At 38.5% G+C, this 15,996-nt stretch overlaps 1 protein-coding gene across 1 annotated transcript in view; it reads left to right on the top strand.

Annotated features, from left to right (window-relative positions):
• The window catches only part of MBOAT2 (membrane bound O-acyltransferase domain containing 2), a 125,642-nt gene that overhangs the window by 75,000 nt on the left and 34,646 nt on the right, over window positions 1-15,996 (top strand). Inside the window, exon 4 of the mRNA XM_069494795.1 lies at window positions 13,459-13,554. Within this exon, the coding sequence (XP_069350896.1) occupies window positions 13,459-13,554 (96 nt within the window). The remainder of the gene's footprint in view (window positions 1-13,458; window positions 13,555-15,996) is intronic.

Consider the following 15,996-nt stretch of genomic DNA (forward strand, 5'->3'; position numbering starts at 1 on the left):
CCTAGCTAGAGTGACTTTGCTCTCCTATGTATTATGCCTCTGCTAAAAGTATCCTAGATATTCAGTGTTCATCCTAAATGTCAAGGTTTATTAGATCTTTTGGGAAACAATGAAAACTTTAGACACTTGGTGGTTTTCCTCATCTCCAGTCCCCTTGTTCAGTGGTAAAAACGTGCCCTGTAATACCTTGCTCCCTATAGAACTATCTACCAAAACTGCCTGTCCACGGTTTTCTAGCCTGCCTTCATGGTTGTGAACTCGCACTCGTGTCAGGTGGGCGACATGATGCCACAGTGCCAGCCGCAGTGGAAGCCCAGAGTGCCCAGCATGGTCCTGGCACACACTGGGTACTCAGAGACTGTCTGATGAACACATGCCGGGTAGCATCTATGTATCAGCCAAGAGGAAATCATCTGGGTGTTGCAAACCTAGCTTGAGGGCTGTGCTGGATGACCTCTTAATTAGAAAAAGAGGAAAACATGGTTTCTAGTCCTTTCTCGCCTCATGAAAATAGTGATTGAGATGTTAGATACTTTAGATAGTGTGTTATCATGAATCTAATGGAGTCTTTTTCTTTAAATTCTTATTCATATGTGGTCTTCTGCTCTCTCTTCAACACTTTCAGATAGCCTAAGAATAGTTGAAGAATTAAAAATAAAATCCAATGAAAAGAAATAACAAAAGTTAAGGAATGAATAAGGTGAAAACTCTAAAGCAGTGGTCCCCAACCTTTTTGGGACCAGGGACCAGTTTCATGGAAGATAATTTTTCCATAGACCGGAGTGGTGGGGTGGGGTTGAGGGGAGCTCAGGTGGCGATTTGAGCCTTGGGGACCAGCTATAAATACAGGTGAAACTCTGGTTGCTTGCCTGCCATTCACCTCCTGCTGTGTGGCCTGGCTCCTAAGTTCCATGGAAGACAATTTTTCCATGCACCAGGGGTTGGGGGTTGGGATGGGGGCAAGGTGGAGCTCAGGTGGTGATGTGTAGCCTGGTTCCTAATAGGCCATGGACTCAGAGAGCTTGAGTACCTTCCTCAAGTTTATATAAATAGTACCCATTAGGCTCGGCGTTTGAAACCAAGTCTGTTCAATGCCAAAGCTCTGGGCACCCAGCTACTAAACCCATTTCTTCCCCAGCCTTATCAATATGTGAATTTTCCATGGGAAAGTTTTAGTGTCCCAACTATTTTATTTTGGAGTTGTTTTCCTTCATTGTTATTGGTGTATATGCAAATAATATAAATTAATGTTAGTTTGAGTGCTGAATTGGGAAGCTGTAGCTCTTAGTTCTAGTTCTTGGCTTAGTTTCTTATCTGGCTTCATTTAATGCTTCCTGTAAAAAGTAAGAGCCATAGATAAATCAGTGGTTCTTAACCATTTTCCTTAACCCCAGTACATCTAACAGAACATATTTTATTTAGTAGTAGTACTTTCTATAGCAGTAATTCTCACCTCTTTGGAGAAGAGGGTTAGATCGGATTTTTGGAGGACTGGGACAGTGATTCTGATTTATCGCACCCTTCCATCTCCACCTAACAAACAAAACAAAAAAGATGCCTACTGAATTTGATATCTTAATTTTCATGTCTGCCGACCTATCAGGTAGAAATTCTCCCACCTCCCTACTGGTACTTTTCTGTTTACTACTCTTCCAATCTTGGGGCTTGTCTGGCTGCTCTGGTCTTTGTCTCTCCAAATTGCTGTCATCTACCATCCTCTAGATCAGTCTTTTCAAAGTCTAGTTGAGAGACCCCCCCCCCCCAGGAATCCCTGAGATCCTTTAAGGATGTAGGTGGTAAAGTCAAAACTATTTTTATAATAACACTTAGACATTACTTGCCTTTTTCACTTTCATTCTCTCATGAATACACAAGGGGGCTTTCCAGAATCTCCATGATGTGTGTTACTGCAGTAGAAACATTTGAGAATCTAGTACCTGCTATTAAGTCAGACACTAAAGAAATGTGTGAAAATATAAGACAGTGCCATTCTTCTCACTAATTTTTTTTGTTTCAGAAAATATATTTCCCTTTCATAAAAATGTTATTTATGCTGGTATGTAATAGATTTATTATTATTGAATTAATAGATAATTTTAGAATTTTCAGTTTTAATTTCTAATATGGTAAATAACAATGGCTGTTTTTTATGTGGGTTATGCTTCTTTGGTTTCCTCAATAATTTTTAAGGGTATAAAGAATCTTGAGACCAAAAAATTTGAGAACAGCTGCTCTAGAATTCATTCATGCCTCATGGTAGCTGGCTCTGTGGTCTTCCTTGATCATCTGGATGGTGGACGACCCACCAGCCTCTGGTAGAGGTTATCTGAGCTCATCAGAGTTCTGTGTGTCCTTGCACCCTTGCTATCCACTTCCTTGTCTAGTGCCACTCTGCTCGTGAAATCTGTAACTCCTGTAGCCAGCTGAGACCACTCCTTCTGTATTTGAGCTTGCTTACTCTCTTGCTTCCACTGGATCCACCCAGGTTTGGGCATCTGCCTGGCACTGTGGTGGGTGACAAAGAGACGCGAGAGTTGAGAGGCTAGGAAGGACACCAGAGGTGATGTCCTTCCACTTCCACCTTTCCCTGTGCTCCTGGTTAGTGTCTTTCTGACTGCCCCTTCCTGTTACACACCATCTCTATGATTCTGGCACTCCCAGCTCCCTTGCCTCATTGGCATTCCATGCAGCACCACACAGATTTCCAGTCCTGGGTGGACACAGATCTCTATTGTACTTGGGCAGCCAAGTGTTTGAGAGGGACACAACATGATGGGAACTACTACAGATTCGTGATTTCTTACTTCACTTAAGTCTGTGATTCTTTTTTTGAAAATTATTTTTCAGTTCCCTGTCCCATTCTTTTCAAAGATTAAATCTCAGCCACCTTCTTTAATCCATTCACTTTATCTCTGTCCTCGCGCACTTAACAGACAGTATAAATTTATCATTAAAAGTTTTAAGATGAAGATAAAGATAATTCTTGGGAGATAATCCTAAAAGATGTAGGGTAAAGATTTAAGAAGCAGCAGAAAGGAATGAAAAGGAGTTGGGAAAATGACCACTGGCAAGAGGATATGGGCGTAATGGTCTGCAGGTGTTCCTCCCTGGGCAGAGAGCGTTCCTGCCCCGTGCCTTGTCTTGCTCATTGCTGTACCCAACTCAGTGTATCTAACACCAAGCTCATCTTTAGCCTCAGGTCTCTTCTTCCTTGTTTACACTCTCTGTGGCATCATTCTCCATCTAAGAGCCAGCCCAGATAATTGGAATAAATCCTCACTTTTTCCTTTTTCTTATTTCTACATCTACAGACAGTTTGGTAAGAACTGTCTTTGCTTCAGTTTCCTCTTGGGTTGTTTTGAGGATTTGACAGTTGTAAAGCATGTAAAACAGCACCAGGGCACATAGTAAGCACTTAGTAAATGGTGGCGATTATTAGCTATTATCATTTCCCTCCCTATACGCCACTTCTGCTGTTGATCCTCAGCTCCACTCATCCTTTTGTCCAGGTACCATCTTATGCCTGGGCGCTCTCGCATTACTCTGACAGTTGGTCCCCCTGGCCTCTGGTCTGTCCTGCGTTCTGCTGCATATCTGCCTGACCATGCCTCTCTTCTGCCTCAGACCCTGTATTGGCTCCTTTTAGCTTGGCAGCTTCACAGCGCCCTTTGTGACTTCCCGTGCCTTCCTTTCCACTCTCAGTTTACAGCACTCGCTCCTTAACTAAGTCAGGCCCAGCCATAATGAACCATTTGTAGTTACACACACACGCTCTACTGTTCTACACTTGGTTCCTTTGTATTTGCAGGGCGCCTCCTGCCCCCAACATGAATTCCTGCTGGTCTTTCAGAGCCCTGTTGATCTGTGACCTCTGTGGTTAACCCCTTTCCCTCTTTTCTTAATAAAATGAATCATCTCTACCTTGTACAACTTGTATACTTCACATTTTTGCACTGTATGACGCATACTTGTTTAATACTGCAGCTCGGGTGCAGACTCTAGATCTCATCCTTCTCATCCTTGCTTACCTGTCCAGTGGCTTGTCACATTGTCCAAGGTATTTGGTCTTTGTATCCTTAGTTTCCTTATTTGTAAATTAGGAGTAATAATATTAATAAGACCTACCTCACAGTAATGTAGTAAAGATTAAATGAGATACCATATTCCATTAGTTATAAGATGCCATTGATTATAAGATGTACCATTATTTTACTTACCATTAAAAAGTTTTATATGCTGCCGATTTTGAAAGGACTCTTGATTTCAAAGATAGAAAATGTGAAAATACACGTGTATCAGATACAGTGGAGGGGCGCCTGGTGAGTACTGTGCGTGGGTTAGCCAGTACACGTTGGCTTCCCGTACTAGACTCTGAACTCGAGAGGGCACAGACTGAGTCTTGTTCATTCTTGTATCCTCAGAACTTTGTCAGATAGTTTTAGAGGATTGTAGTGTATAATTGAACACAACTGGAATAGACTGCTCACAAGCTGACCATTTCATTTTGTCTACAGCTGGAGGGCAGACTGGAGTGTGTGCTGCTTCCTCCAGGGCCCAGTTTCTATCAGACTGTGACCAGCTCAGCATGGTCGTGTCTTCTTCCTCTTCCCACTTCTTGGATCTTTTGTATTATGAATCACAATATGAGATATAAAGAACTGTAACCCACAGTCTTTCTTGTTGCCCTTGCTTCCAAAAGGTTTTCTGAATTATTTGAATTACTTTCCTTCTTTTCCTACTTTCTATTTAAATATTTTTTCTCACTGAAGTAGAAGAATGAGTACTCTTTTGTGCAGGTGGGGTGGGAGATCAGAACAGTAGCACCCGTTATTAAAATGTGGCCACTGAGGAACAGTGACAGGTTCTAATCCTCTCGTTGTACAAGATCTTGGAGTTGGGGTATAGTAGGGGTGATATAAAGCTTTTTCTGAGCATGTCTTTCAGAGCCCTAGTTTTAGTAGCAGTTGGAAGATAAAATTATATAGTTTAGTATCAATAACCAAAGCCCAATTTTATTTGTATATTTGAGTCAACTTTGAAATTTTTCTTTGTAAAGAACAGTTAAGTGACTTCATTATCTTAATGAGGCAGATGTGAGAACAAAAGTTGGATTTTGTGGAAAAAAGCTGGACAATAGCTAAAGGGATTGGTTCATTTTTGTCATCTGTAAACAAAGTGAGAATAGGAACAAATTGAGTGATTTCATGTATCAATGTCACTGTTTGTGTTTGGTATAGTGAATACGGCTAAGCGCCTTTACTTTTTTTTTTTTATGAATAGGGCTTTGTAAAAGAACAAACAAAATCGTTCACACTTTTATTATAACTCATGAGATCTCTTTGTTCCAACTAAGAGAACACCTGGTCAGAAGAGGCAGATAACCAAGCAAGCCCAGATTTCCTAGGAATAGCAGTTTTTACTGAGGAACAGAAGATTATCTGCAAGTCTCTAGAAAGGAATTAAGTGTGTGTTCTGGTCACCAGACACCAGAATCTGGTGTCTCTATATTCAGGGAAAGACCTGTTGAGACCTATTCATTAGTAAAATGGAATCCTAGAGAGATGGTTAACTTGCTCTACAGAGGACCTTGGCATTCTAAAGTGACTGGGCACAAAAGGAGGGCCTCTGAATCTTGTATGAAGACAAAATGACCATCTTACGCTGGTAAAGCAGGCGGTTTTTTTTAAATTCTTCTCTTCAAGTAGCAAACATAGAGATGATTTCCCATTTACAGAACCCAGTTTACGGTCCTAGTGAGATCTGGCAATCTCTTTTTACTAACAGGACTTTACTAGGTATGGATAAGTTTCTGATTTCTGGATCCGTGTTGGCACTTTAGTTTACCTCCTACAGAAATAATGTTTCCATACTAGTCTACAAGAACCCATTTTAATTAATGGACCTTCCGGCTATTGAGTCATGAAGAGATCAACAAATTTTCTTTCCCACAAAACAGCTATGAAACTGGATGAACTTGTTAAAACCATAGGCTCTGGGAATTGACCAAAAACAAGTAACAATTTGAGAAGCATTTATTCATAAGAAACTGCTGACTTTGGGATAAGAACAGTGGAAATCTGTTGTATTCTTGCCTGGGGTTACCCTGTTCCCTATCCCTTGGCAAAGTAATTCTACCAGGGCAGAAAACCCTGTGCATTGGCTAACAGAGCATGCCTCCACCTCTCCCATCCTGAGGATGTGGTCCATAAATTTAACAGGGATGCCCTGGAACTGAGAGAGCCATAGGGAGACTTGATAAAATTCTGCATCTCTGTACAGAGGAGGCCTGAGAAGTCCTGGGGAAAAGTCAGAGCTGGGGCTGACTTGAAGAGGGACAGAACTTTGAATGAACTCTCCAAACCATGCATAGATCCCTCAGCAGAGACCAGAAGCCTTACTGGTTTAAGGTGTTTGACCACAGGGTCAAACAAACTCTGACTGATCATTCACTGATGCCTCAGATATGCAGACACATGACTGACCTCTAGAGCAAGGCTAAAAAAGGTGGAAATCCTCTAAACTAGATGGCAGTAATGGTCACACAATTGTACACATCTGCTAAAAGTTGTTGAGGAAGACATTCAGTGAAACTCATGCATTGACCATAGCACTTAGAATAATATTATGCACATATTGGTTTTTATGTCTGCTTTCTCTGCTGATGTGTGAACTTGAAAAATATCAAAGGCTTTCCCCAACATTCTTGCCTACACTATAACTCAAAAGAAAAGACGACAGAAGTTTGATGTGCTTTTTGTCAGTTAAGAATAATGCATTCAGTTGCAGATGACAGAACAATACTCCACCAGCTAGGATTCTCTCTTGTTAGGTTGTCCAGAGCCAGTGTATAATAGTAGCTCAGCAATGCTGCTCAAGAACCAGGTTTCTTCTCTTGTTCCACTGTGCTGTCCTCAGCCTGTTAGCTTCTTACCTCATGGATGCAGGGTAGGTGCCGCAGCAGCCATCAGATCCATATTCTAGGCAGAAGGAATGGCAACAGTGGGAAAAGCCACACCAGCTGTGTCTGTCTCCCCCTTTTCAGGAAAACTATCTAGCACTGTACAACAGAAATGTAATGCAAGTCACAGGTATAATTTTAAATTTTCCAGTAGTCACAATTTAAAAACTAAAAAGAAGTACATTAAGTTAATTTTAATAATTTATTTTAGGTAATATATTCAAAATATTGTCATTTCAAAGTGTAATCAATTAAAAAATTAAATTCTTTGTTTTTATACTTACTCTTCAAAATGTGGGGTATATTTTACAGTGACTGCTGTCTCAATTTAAACTAGCCACGTTTGAGGAGCTCAGTAACTACATATGCTAGGGTTTGCCGGCAAATATTTAACAACTGGCTTTCTGGGAAAAAATATATATGTATAAATATACATACATGGGTTTACTATAAATTTTACAAATTTAACAGATTTGCCATTATTGTAAATAATAATGAAATATACAATACTCTGTATTGTAAATTCCATATAGCCAGTTGGTTCACACAGAATGCTTTCATTGATTATTTTGCCGAATTCTTACAGCTAACCTTTGGTTTTAGTTCAACCATGATTTGACGATATCAACTACAAATAAATGCTTGGTTACCATCCATTTCAATAAAGTAGTTGCTTATATCATTGGCATATGAGTGTTCAGACATGAATGTTGGTTGATATTTTTGTTTATATTAATGAGGTGTTTTGTGTGGGGTGTTTGTTTTGTTTTTGGGTTTTTTTTTTTACTATTCACAATGTAATGGCTACAGTCATGATACACTTTTTGAAATTTAATGTACATTATTATCATTTTCTTTATCACTTTAATTCTAAATTAGAGTTAGCAAACTTTTTCCATAAAGGACCAGATATTTTAGGCTTTGAGGGCCATACAGTTGCTGTTAGGACTATTTGACTCTGCTGTTACCAGGCAAAAGCGGCCATAGGCAACATGTAAACAAATGGGCTAGAGTGTGGTCAAATAAAAATGTATTTATAAAAATAGGCAGTGGATGAGGTTTATAGTGTTTGCCAATTTCCACGATCTGAATACTTCCACCGTAGTAAATTGAAAGCTACTAATTTGACGTCCTTGAGTGTGTAATCGGAGCGAAATGCTCAGTAGCACATCATTAGCTGGTAATTGCATCATTACATCACAAGCCTTAGTGTTACAAACCTTTACTGTACAAAACTTTGTAACAATTGTAGTAAGTGAAATAAGAAGGTGAACTTGACATTTCAAAGAGTATGTACAAATTCTGATGTATACTATAAAATTACCTAACAAAAAAAGGCTGTTTAAAATGTTATCCCTATCAGCTGTGTTTGAGAGTGCCTGTTTCCCTAGCCAACCTGGACATTAACTGTTTTTAAACTTTTGCCAGTTGTATATTCGACAGATATTATCCTTCTGATACTCATTTCTAGGTTGTTATTTTCCTGATTATTCCTTATCTTGAGTCTCATTTATTTTTCTAAATGAACTATTACAATTTTTTTCTTCCATAATTTGTTCATTTTCTTCTATTTTCCACTTGAATTCTTAATCTGTTTCTTGTTGATTTGTGGAATTTATTTATAAGAGATGTTAACATACTGTATGTAGTAAATAATTTCTATTACCTACTGAATTTTCTGTCATCTGTCATATATTAATTTTAATGTTTATAAATATTTGTCAGACTTTATCTTTGTGGCATTTGTGATTTTTGTCATACTTATGAAGGTTCCCCCACTCCAGGATGTTGAGGATTTATATCTTACTCTATTACTTTTTATGGCATTATTTTTTTTACATTTAGATCTTTTCATAATCTGACTGGATTTTTGTACTTCTTTGTTTATTGTTTGAACTGGTAAACTATTATATATTTCTGAAATAAGAGCTAATTTTTTTAACCCTCATTTACCTCATTCATCTTCCCACTAATTGCATCTGCCAACTTTATAATAAACAAAACTTTCAGTTGAACAATGAGGTGTTTTTTTTTTTTAACTTTCTTCTGTTTTGTTAATCTTTTGGTCTATTTCTGAAACAATACTACATTATAAATCACCAAGGCATATTCCTTTATGTGCTGGGATAGAGCAAGTCTTCCTCATCATGTTTATTTAATTTCCCAGAAGACCTTGAAGATCAGTTACTTAGGTTTCACCAAAAGTACTGTTAGAAGTTTGATTGGAATTATCATGCTAAATTTAGAAATTAACTTAAGGAGAGTGGACTTTAATGTTATTTGCATTTCAAAATAAATCTAAAAGTAAGTTAACGCCACGCTAATGCATATACTTTTTCATTCCCACGTCAAAACTTTCATATGCCTTCTCCTGTGAATCATTAGTGTTTCAAGGCTAACAAGATAATTGTTTCAAAAAACTTTTCTTAATGTTAAAGAAGCTTCTTTTCCCTTAGTTTACTAAGAGTTTTATTTTGTTATGTTGAAATGTTATTGAATTGTATTAAATACCCTTGTAAGTATCTGTTATATTAATAACTATTTTTTCCTTTGACTCATCACTATGATGATGTATATTACCAGTCCTATATATAATCATACTTGCATTTATCAAATGAACCCTATTTAATTAGGGTATCCTAGTATTTTAAATTACTATTAGTTTTAGTGTGCCACAGTTTTATTAAGGAATTATTCTAGTTATCTTACAGCATAGTAGTCACCTCAAACTTAATGGCTTAATAATTTATTTTCATTATTCATGGTTCTGTGTGTTGCCTAGACTTGGCTAGACAACTTTTGCTGGGGTCTTATGTGTTCTATTAAATGTTGGTTGAGGCTGCATTTGGAAGCTTGACTGCCTGACATCCAGGGTGGTGTACTCCTCTGTCTGGGAGATCATCTGGGATTGCTGACTGGAGCCCATGGCTTCTCCAGACATGATTGCAGGGCTCTGAGGCAGTGTGTACCAAGAAAAAATATTCTAGGAAGACCAGGAAGAAGCTGCAGACCTCTTGTGACCTATCCTTAAAGTTTCAGGAAGTCATTTTCACTGTATTCTATTGGTAAAACAAGGCACTGAGTCCAGCACAGATTCAAGAGAATTGTCTTAGTCCATTTATTGTTGCTATAAAGGAATACCTGAAGCTGCATAATTTATAAAGGAAAAAAAGGTTTATTTGACTAATGATTCTTACGGTTAGAAAGTTCAAGATTGGGCATCTGCATCTGGTGAGGGCCTCAGGCTGCTTTCATTCGTGACAGAAGGCGAGGGAGAGCCGGCTTGTGCAGAGGTCAATGGGCAAGAGAGGAAACAAGAAGGAGAGCAGGGCGGTGCCGGGCTCTTTTTAAAAACTAGCTCTGGAGGAAACTGAGTGAAAACTCGCTCATTACCTCCATGAGGGTACCAAGCCATTCCTGAGAGATCTGTCCCCATGCCCCAGACACCTCCCATTATACCTCACCTCCAACGTCGGGGATCAGATTTCTACATGAGGTTTATAGGGAATAAACATCCAGTAGCAAGAACTGTACTCCCAATTCTTGATGTAGAGTTGGACATCTACTTGATGTAGAGTTGCCACAGGGATGGCAGCAGTCTTGGGAGATAGCCATCTGGCCCCCACAATTCACATATATCCTACATTAAAAAATATACTTATTTCCCTCCAAGATCCCCAAAGTCTCATCTTGTTAAAGCATCAAGCTCAAGTTCTCTCTCTTGTCATCTAAGTCAGGTCTAGGATGGCTGAGGCCTCTTGAGGTGGCTCCTCAAATACAGTTCTTCTTGAGCTGAGGACCAGTGAACTAATAGGCAGGCTTTTTGCCCCTCACAAACCCAATATCCAGTGACGAAAAGGGACAGGATAATTGAAGTAGACACCTAGCCATGTAGGCACTTAGCCATGGTCCATAGCAATTGTGAAATCCTGAAAGACGCACGTTACCAGTTCCTTGATTGGGGCCCAGACCTAGTTCCTTGAGTGGTCCTCTGTGGTTCTTGGCTCTATCCTCTGGGTTCTTTGCTCCACACCCTGACCTAGCCTTCCTTTTTTTATAAGAAATGTCCAGTTTTTGCAGTTGAATAACTTTCTTAGCCTGCTAATTATGGGCAAAAAATTGGGAACCTAAAGATCTCATTTCGTTTTGAACTCTCTCCCTTTTAGTCCAATCTTAGTAAGTCCTTTAAAACTGCGGTCCCCACCCCGCAGGCTGTGCCCCAGTACCAGTGTGTGGCCTGTCAGGAAACGGCTGCACATCACCCCCTGAGCTCTGCACCACACTCCCTGCACCCACGGCAGCCCCCCACCCAACCCCACGGTCTGTGGAGAAATTGCCTTCCAGAAAACCAGTCCCTGGTACCAAAAAGGTTGGGGACTGTTGCTTTAAAAAACTATGTGGGCTTCCTAATTAGAATCCACTACATTACACAGAAACCACATCTACAAATCTCTTTTAGACAGTCCCCTTTCTACTTTGGTCTGAGAGTTACAGTGGACAGCACCCTTAAGGTTGCTGTCAAACTTTTTTTGTCTATCAGAGAAAGTCTAAGAGGCATGCCTTTAGGATTCTTAGAAACTATTTCTTACCTGAGGGGTTCTATAAAGGTGTGCCCTTAAATCTTTCTGAGGGGGCGTCAAAGACTACCTTTGACTTTATCTTTATGTTGATTATTTTAAGAATATTTTACTGATTGGAAAGACTGTCCTGGGCCCTTCCTATTTTTTCTGTATTCTGTTCAAAACCAGAATACTTACTCTTGGTGATAGAAGGGGGGAGTAGAAAAGAAAAAACAAAAAAAAAACAAAACCCAGAATACTTTTGTTTTTAGTTCATCTCTATCCATACATTATCATCTGCACTAAGAAAAACCAGTTGTCGTATTCATTAGGTATGTTTTCTGTTTTCCATGTGACTGGAGGCAGCGTGGTACCCAGTTACTGCTGCTGTATAATATGGGCTGCTTTTTCTCTAGTTGCAGTTTCCTTCCTGTCTTTCAAGTCTAAACTGGTTGTCTCCTCGAGACTCTTCCTGATTCTATTCACCATCCCATCTTAAAGCCAGTGCTGTGTGTTTTAGTACACCAATTTCTGTTCTAATTATGTCATTACATCAAAACATAGTTGCTTACAACATATTGTTATACTGTGTACTGTATTATTTTGCTTATGATTTTGTGGGTCAGAAATTCAGGAAGGGTTCACCTGGGTAGGTCGTCTGTTTTTCACGTGGAATCAGCTTCTTCACTCACATATTTAACCACTTGGTCCACCCTTCCCCCCCTCTCTCCCTCTCTCCTTTCTCTCTCCCTCTCTCTCTTTCTCCACATGGCGTGGTCTCTCATCCTCCAGAATCTCTGCATGCAGTGGTCTTAGGATAGTCATACTTCTTTCATGACAACCAACTCCCAAAAAGCAAGAAGTAGAAACTGCCAGGCTGATTATGGGCTATGCCTGGAACTAATAAAGTATTGCTTCTGCCATAATCTACAGTGTGGTTAGAAGGCCAGCCCACATTCAAAATGGGTAGAGAAATAGCCTCCTCCTCTTGATGATGCCTTTGTACATTTAGCCACTGTTCCTAATTGTTGTGGTTTTATATTTTAGATATAATTCTTTAATCCATTTAGAATTGTTTTATTTATTTATTTTTCATAGAGATGCTATATTGTCCAGGCTGATCTTTAATTCCAGGCCTCAAGCAATTCTCCTACCTCAGCCTCCCAAGTAACTAGGATTACAGTCAGAAGATACCATGCTCTACTCTAGAATTGTTTTAGTATGAGAAGGCTTAAGTTTCTTGCCCCCACCCAGATTGTTATCTAAATAAGTGATAATCCATCCTTTCCCTGATAATTGCATTGCAGCCTCTATCCTCTGCAATGTTAAATATTCTAGAATCTGTTTCTGGGTTTCTAATCTCTTCTGTTGATAAGTAAATTCTTCTTCTCATATGATGTTTTTGATTATTGTAAGTCTATCCCAAGCATCTTAAGTTTGTGAAAATCACTAAGTGTTCATGCCTATAAAATATGAGTAAATGCCACCTGGTCCATACTAAGAATGTATTCTTTTAGACTATTGGGAACAAATTTTAAAAATCCTATTAAGAATTTGTTTAATGTATATCTTAGCCACACATTTTTGTGCTAAATTTTATTTTCTAGAAAGGAGGAATAAACAGAATTCATACCAATAATCACATTTTTATGGCTGTGATCATGACTTTCAAATACAGAATTTGATGTGTGGTTGTCTTTCAGAAGGAAATGAATAAAGGCGATAAATGGATTTACCATTGAAGGTGGCAGGCAAATAAACTGAAGCAGATACTAGTAAAGAGTTTTCATAATTTGTTAAAGAAAACTACTTGTAGAGTAGATTTAGTAGTAATATGTAATTTTTGAACCGTATCATGTAGTGGATAATTTACTTTAAAATGTGCTTTTTAACAAAATGAATCTTTTATTTTTACTAATCCAGTTTATTTTTGTTTTCCAGATATTGTTTTGTGTTTGCTTTGGGATACCTCACAGTGTGCCAAATTACTAGAGTTTATATCTTTGATTATGGACAATACTCTGCTGATTTTTCAGGGTAAGATTAAAACTTTGATTCAGTAGCCTGTTTGTCTATTCAAACATAATAGTTAAAGGACAAAATATAGTTGCATTTGGTAGTGCAAGTGAAAAGCTATTATTAAACATTTTAGTTGAAAATTCCTTTATAAATTTAGAATTTTCCTTCTTTTAAGTGGTCTTTTATAATACTATGAAAGTCACAAAAATAGCATGTGCTTTAAATTGTCCTATATAAAATTTCTAAATATATAGCAATTAAATTTCTTACAACATTTTGGTATTGAATGCATTTTGTAATTCTGGTAGAAATTTCTGCAATCATTTATAACTGTTGAAAGTCAGTCCCCCATGAGCCCGCACCTTTGCTACCCTTTCCTTCCATCTCTTCCTTTCCTCCCTCTCTTCTTCCTTTCTTCCCTCCTTCCCTGCCTGCCCACCTACCTTCCTGTCTGCTTCCATTCCTGAGTCCTTTATGTATAATCATTACCAGCTTCTGTATCATAAGAGCTCATCCCTTGTTCTGCTTCTTAGTACCTAATGGAACTTTCTTTGGTTCAAAGGTCCTTGAGTGAGGTCAGTCTGAATTTCCTAGAGAAGACACTTAAGCATTTATTTTACTTCTATGGATCTCCCTTCTGTGCAGTGTTCTGCATTCAATATCAGTATTCAGTTGAGTAGTGGAAATAACTTCTGGCTTTTGTTCCTTCAGAGGGGATTCTTTGCCTTCCTGGTACTAGATGGGTGTCTTTGTCCTGTAACAAAACTGGTTGAATGTCTGTTATGAGATAAATGCAGTACAAGCCTTTGTGAAATAACTTGCTTGCCATCTTTGTAAAGGAACAGCTGCTAACACCTTGGTACTAGGTGGGGAAATTGAGAATAAATCTTTATATTTTTTATGTTAGGCCTGATAACTTTTTCTGTTGAACAAGACACAGAAGGCCTGCTTTTGTTGTTAGTCTTGAGTCATTTGGACAGCATAAATAATAAGCAGTAAATCCAATTTAAGGATAAGTATATTGGAAAAACAAAACAAAACAAATCATGGTACCTCTGAAAAAATTTTTTTCTGCAATAGAATGGACTGGAATTATATGAACTCAGAGAAAAATCACTCCTATGAAACAAGAGAATTTTAGAAGATGAAATATCTGTTTTTCCCTGATGAGATTAAAGTGGATTTTACTACGCAGATTTTTTTTTTTTTAAATAGGCTTGGATGAAAGGAGATTATATCCAGAACAAACAAACAAACAAAACCAAGCCAAAGTCTTGCTTTAACTACATCTTGTTTCTCTAGTTTATATCTTGAGATTCCATATATTATAATATTTCTTTTAAAAATATTTGAGCACCGCATTTAAAAAGTAACTTAACCCAACCGAATTGAATTTATTTACAACCGTATGGATTGGTGTAAGTACAAATTTGTGTGACTCAGTCTTTGTTGCACCTTCACGGCTCCTCCTTTGATTTGATCTTAGTCAACCTTTTTTATTTCCTTCATCTGCTATCCCAAATTCTTGTCAGTCTCAAGCCCTTTACCTACTATCTCTCTGTGTTAGCTAGGGGTAGGCTAACTGCTATTAAGGTAATTTCAGTGGTTTCTCATTCACAGTGCAGCCCGCTAAGAAGGGAGCCTGCACACAGTGGGGAACCAGGCTCCTTCCTTCTTGTGGCTCCACCTCTTGCAGGCTCCTTGGAATCCTCTTGATTAAGTTGGTTGGGAGGGGAGGGTAGTGAGTGTGAACAGAGCGCACAGTGGCTTGAACCATTGTGTCAGAACTAAGTCAAAGGGTTCTTTTTGGGCTCCTTTTTTTTTTTTTCCTTTAAATGGATGCAGGAGAAGAGAACCGTTTAGAGGCAGACTCTCCCCTTGATGAAGTGTTCAGGCACTGGGAACCCGTGAGTGTGTTACAGCACATGAGCAGAGATCATAACTTGATCCTAATTAGGTACATTCAAAGTGTTGGGTATCTGAAGAAGGTAGAATTGAATAAAGTGACTCATCCTTTGTGCTGTGCTGTCCCATTGCTCTGGAGCTAGAAAGCACAAGAAGTAAAGCCCAGGCTCTTGGTGAGGAATTAACATGAAACTTCTTTTGTATGGGACAATTTTACTTGCACAGGGTATGGAGAAACACATTGTGTGTGTATGTACAAATTGTTAGATTCAGGATACATTAAAATATTGATGAGATAAAAGGGACTTGCCTCTTAATAGAAGTTTGTATTTGCAGAAAGATCGAAAAGCTACTGAAGTTGTTGGCACTCTTGTTAGCCTCAGAAAATAGATACTAGAGAAGTATAAAACAATTAAGTAGCTTTCCTTTATATCAGCAATAACCAGTATAACCAGTTAGAAATATAATAGACAAAGAATCTTAGTTTCAAAAGCAAAAACTATGAAATATCTAGAATTTTGTGTGAAAAGATATGTATAGGGACCTCTGTGTAGA

This window comes from Eulemur rufifrons, chromosome 19 (genome assembly GCF_041146395.1).
Source record: "Eulemur rufifrons isolate Redbay chromosome 19, OSU_ERuf_1, whole genome shotgun sequence".
Classification (NCBI taxonomy): Eukaryota; Metazoa; Chordata; class Mammalia; order Primates; family Lemuridae; genus Eulemur; species Eulemur rufifrons.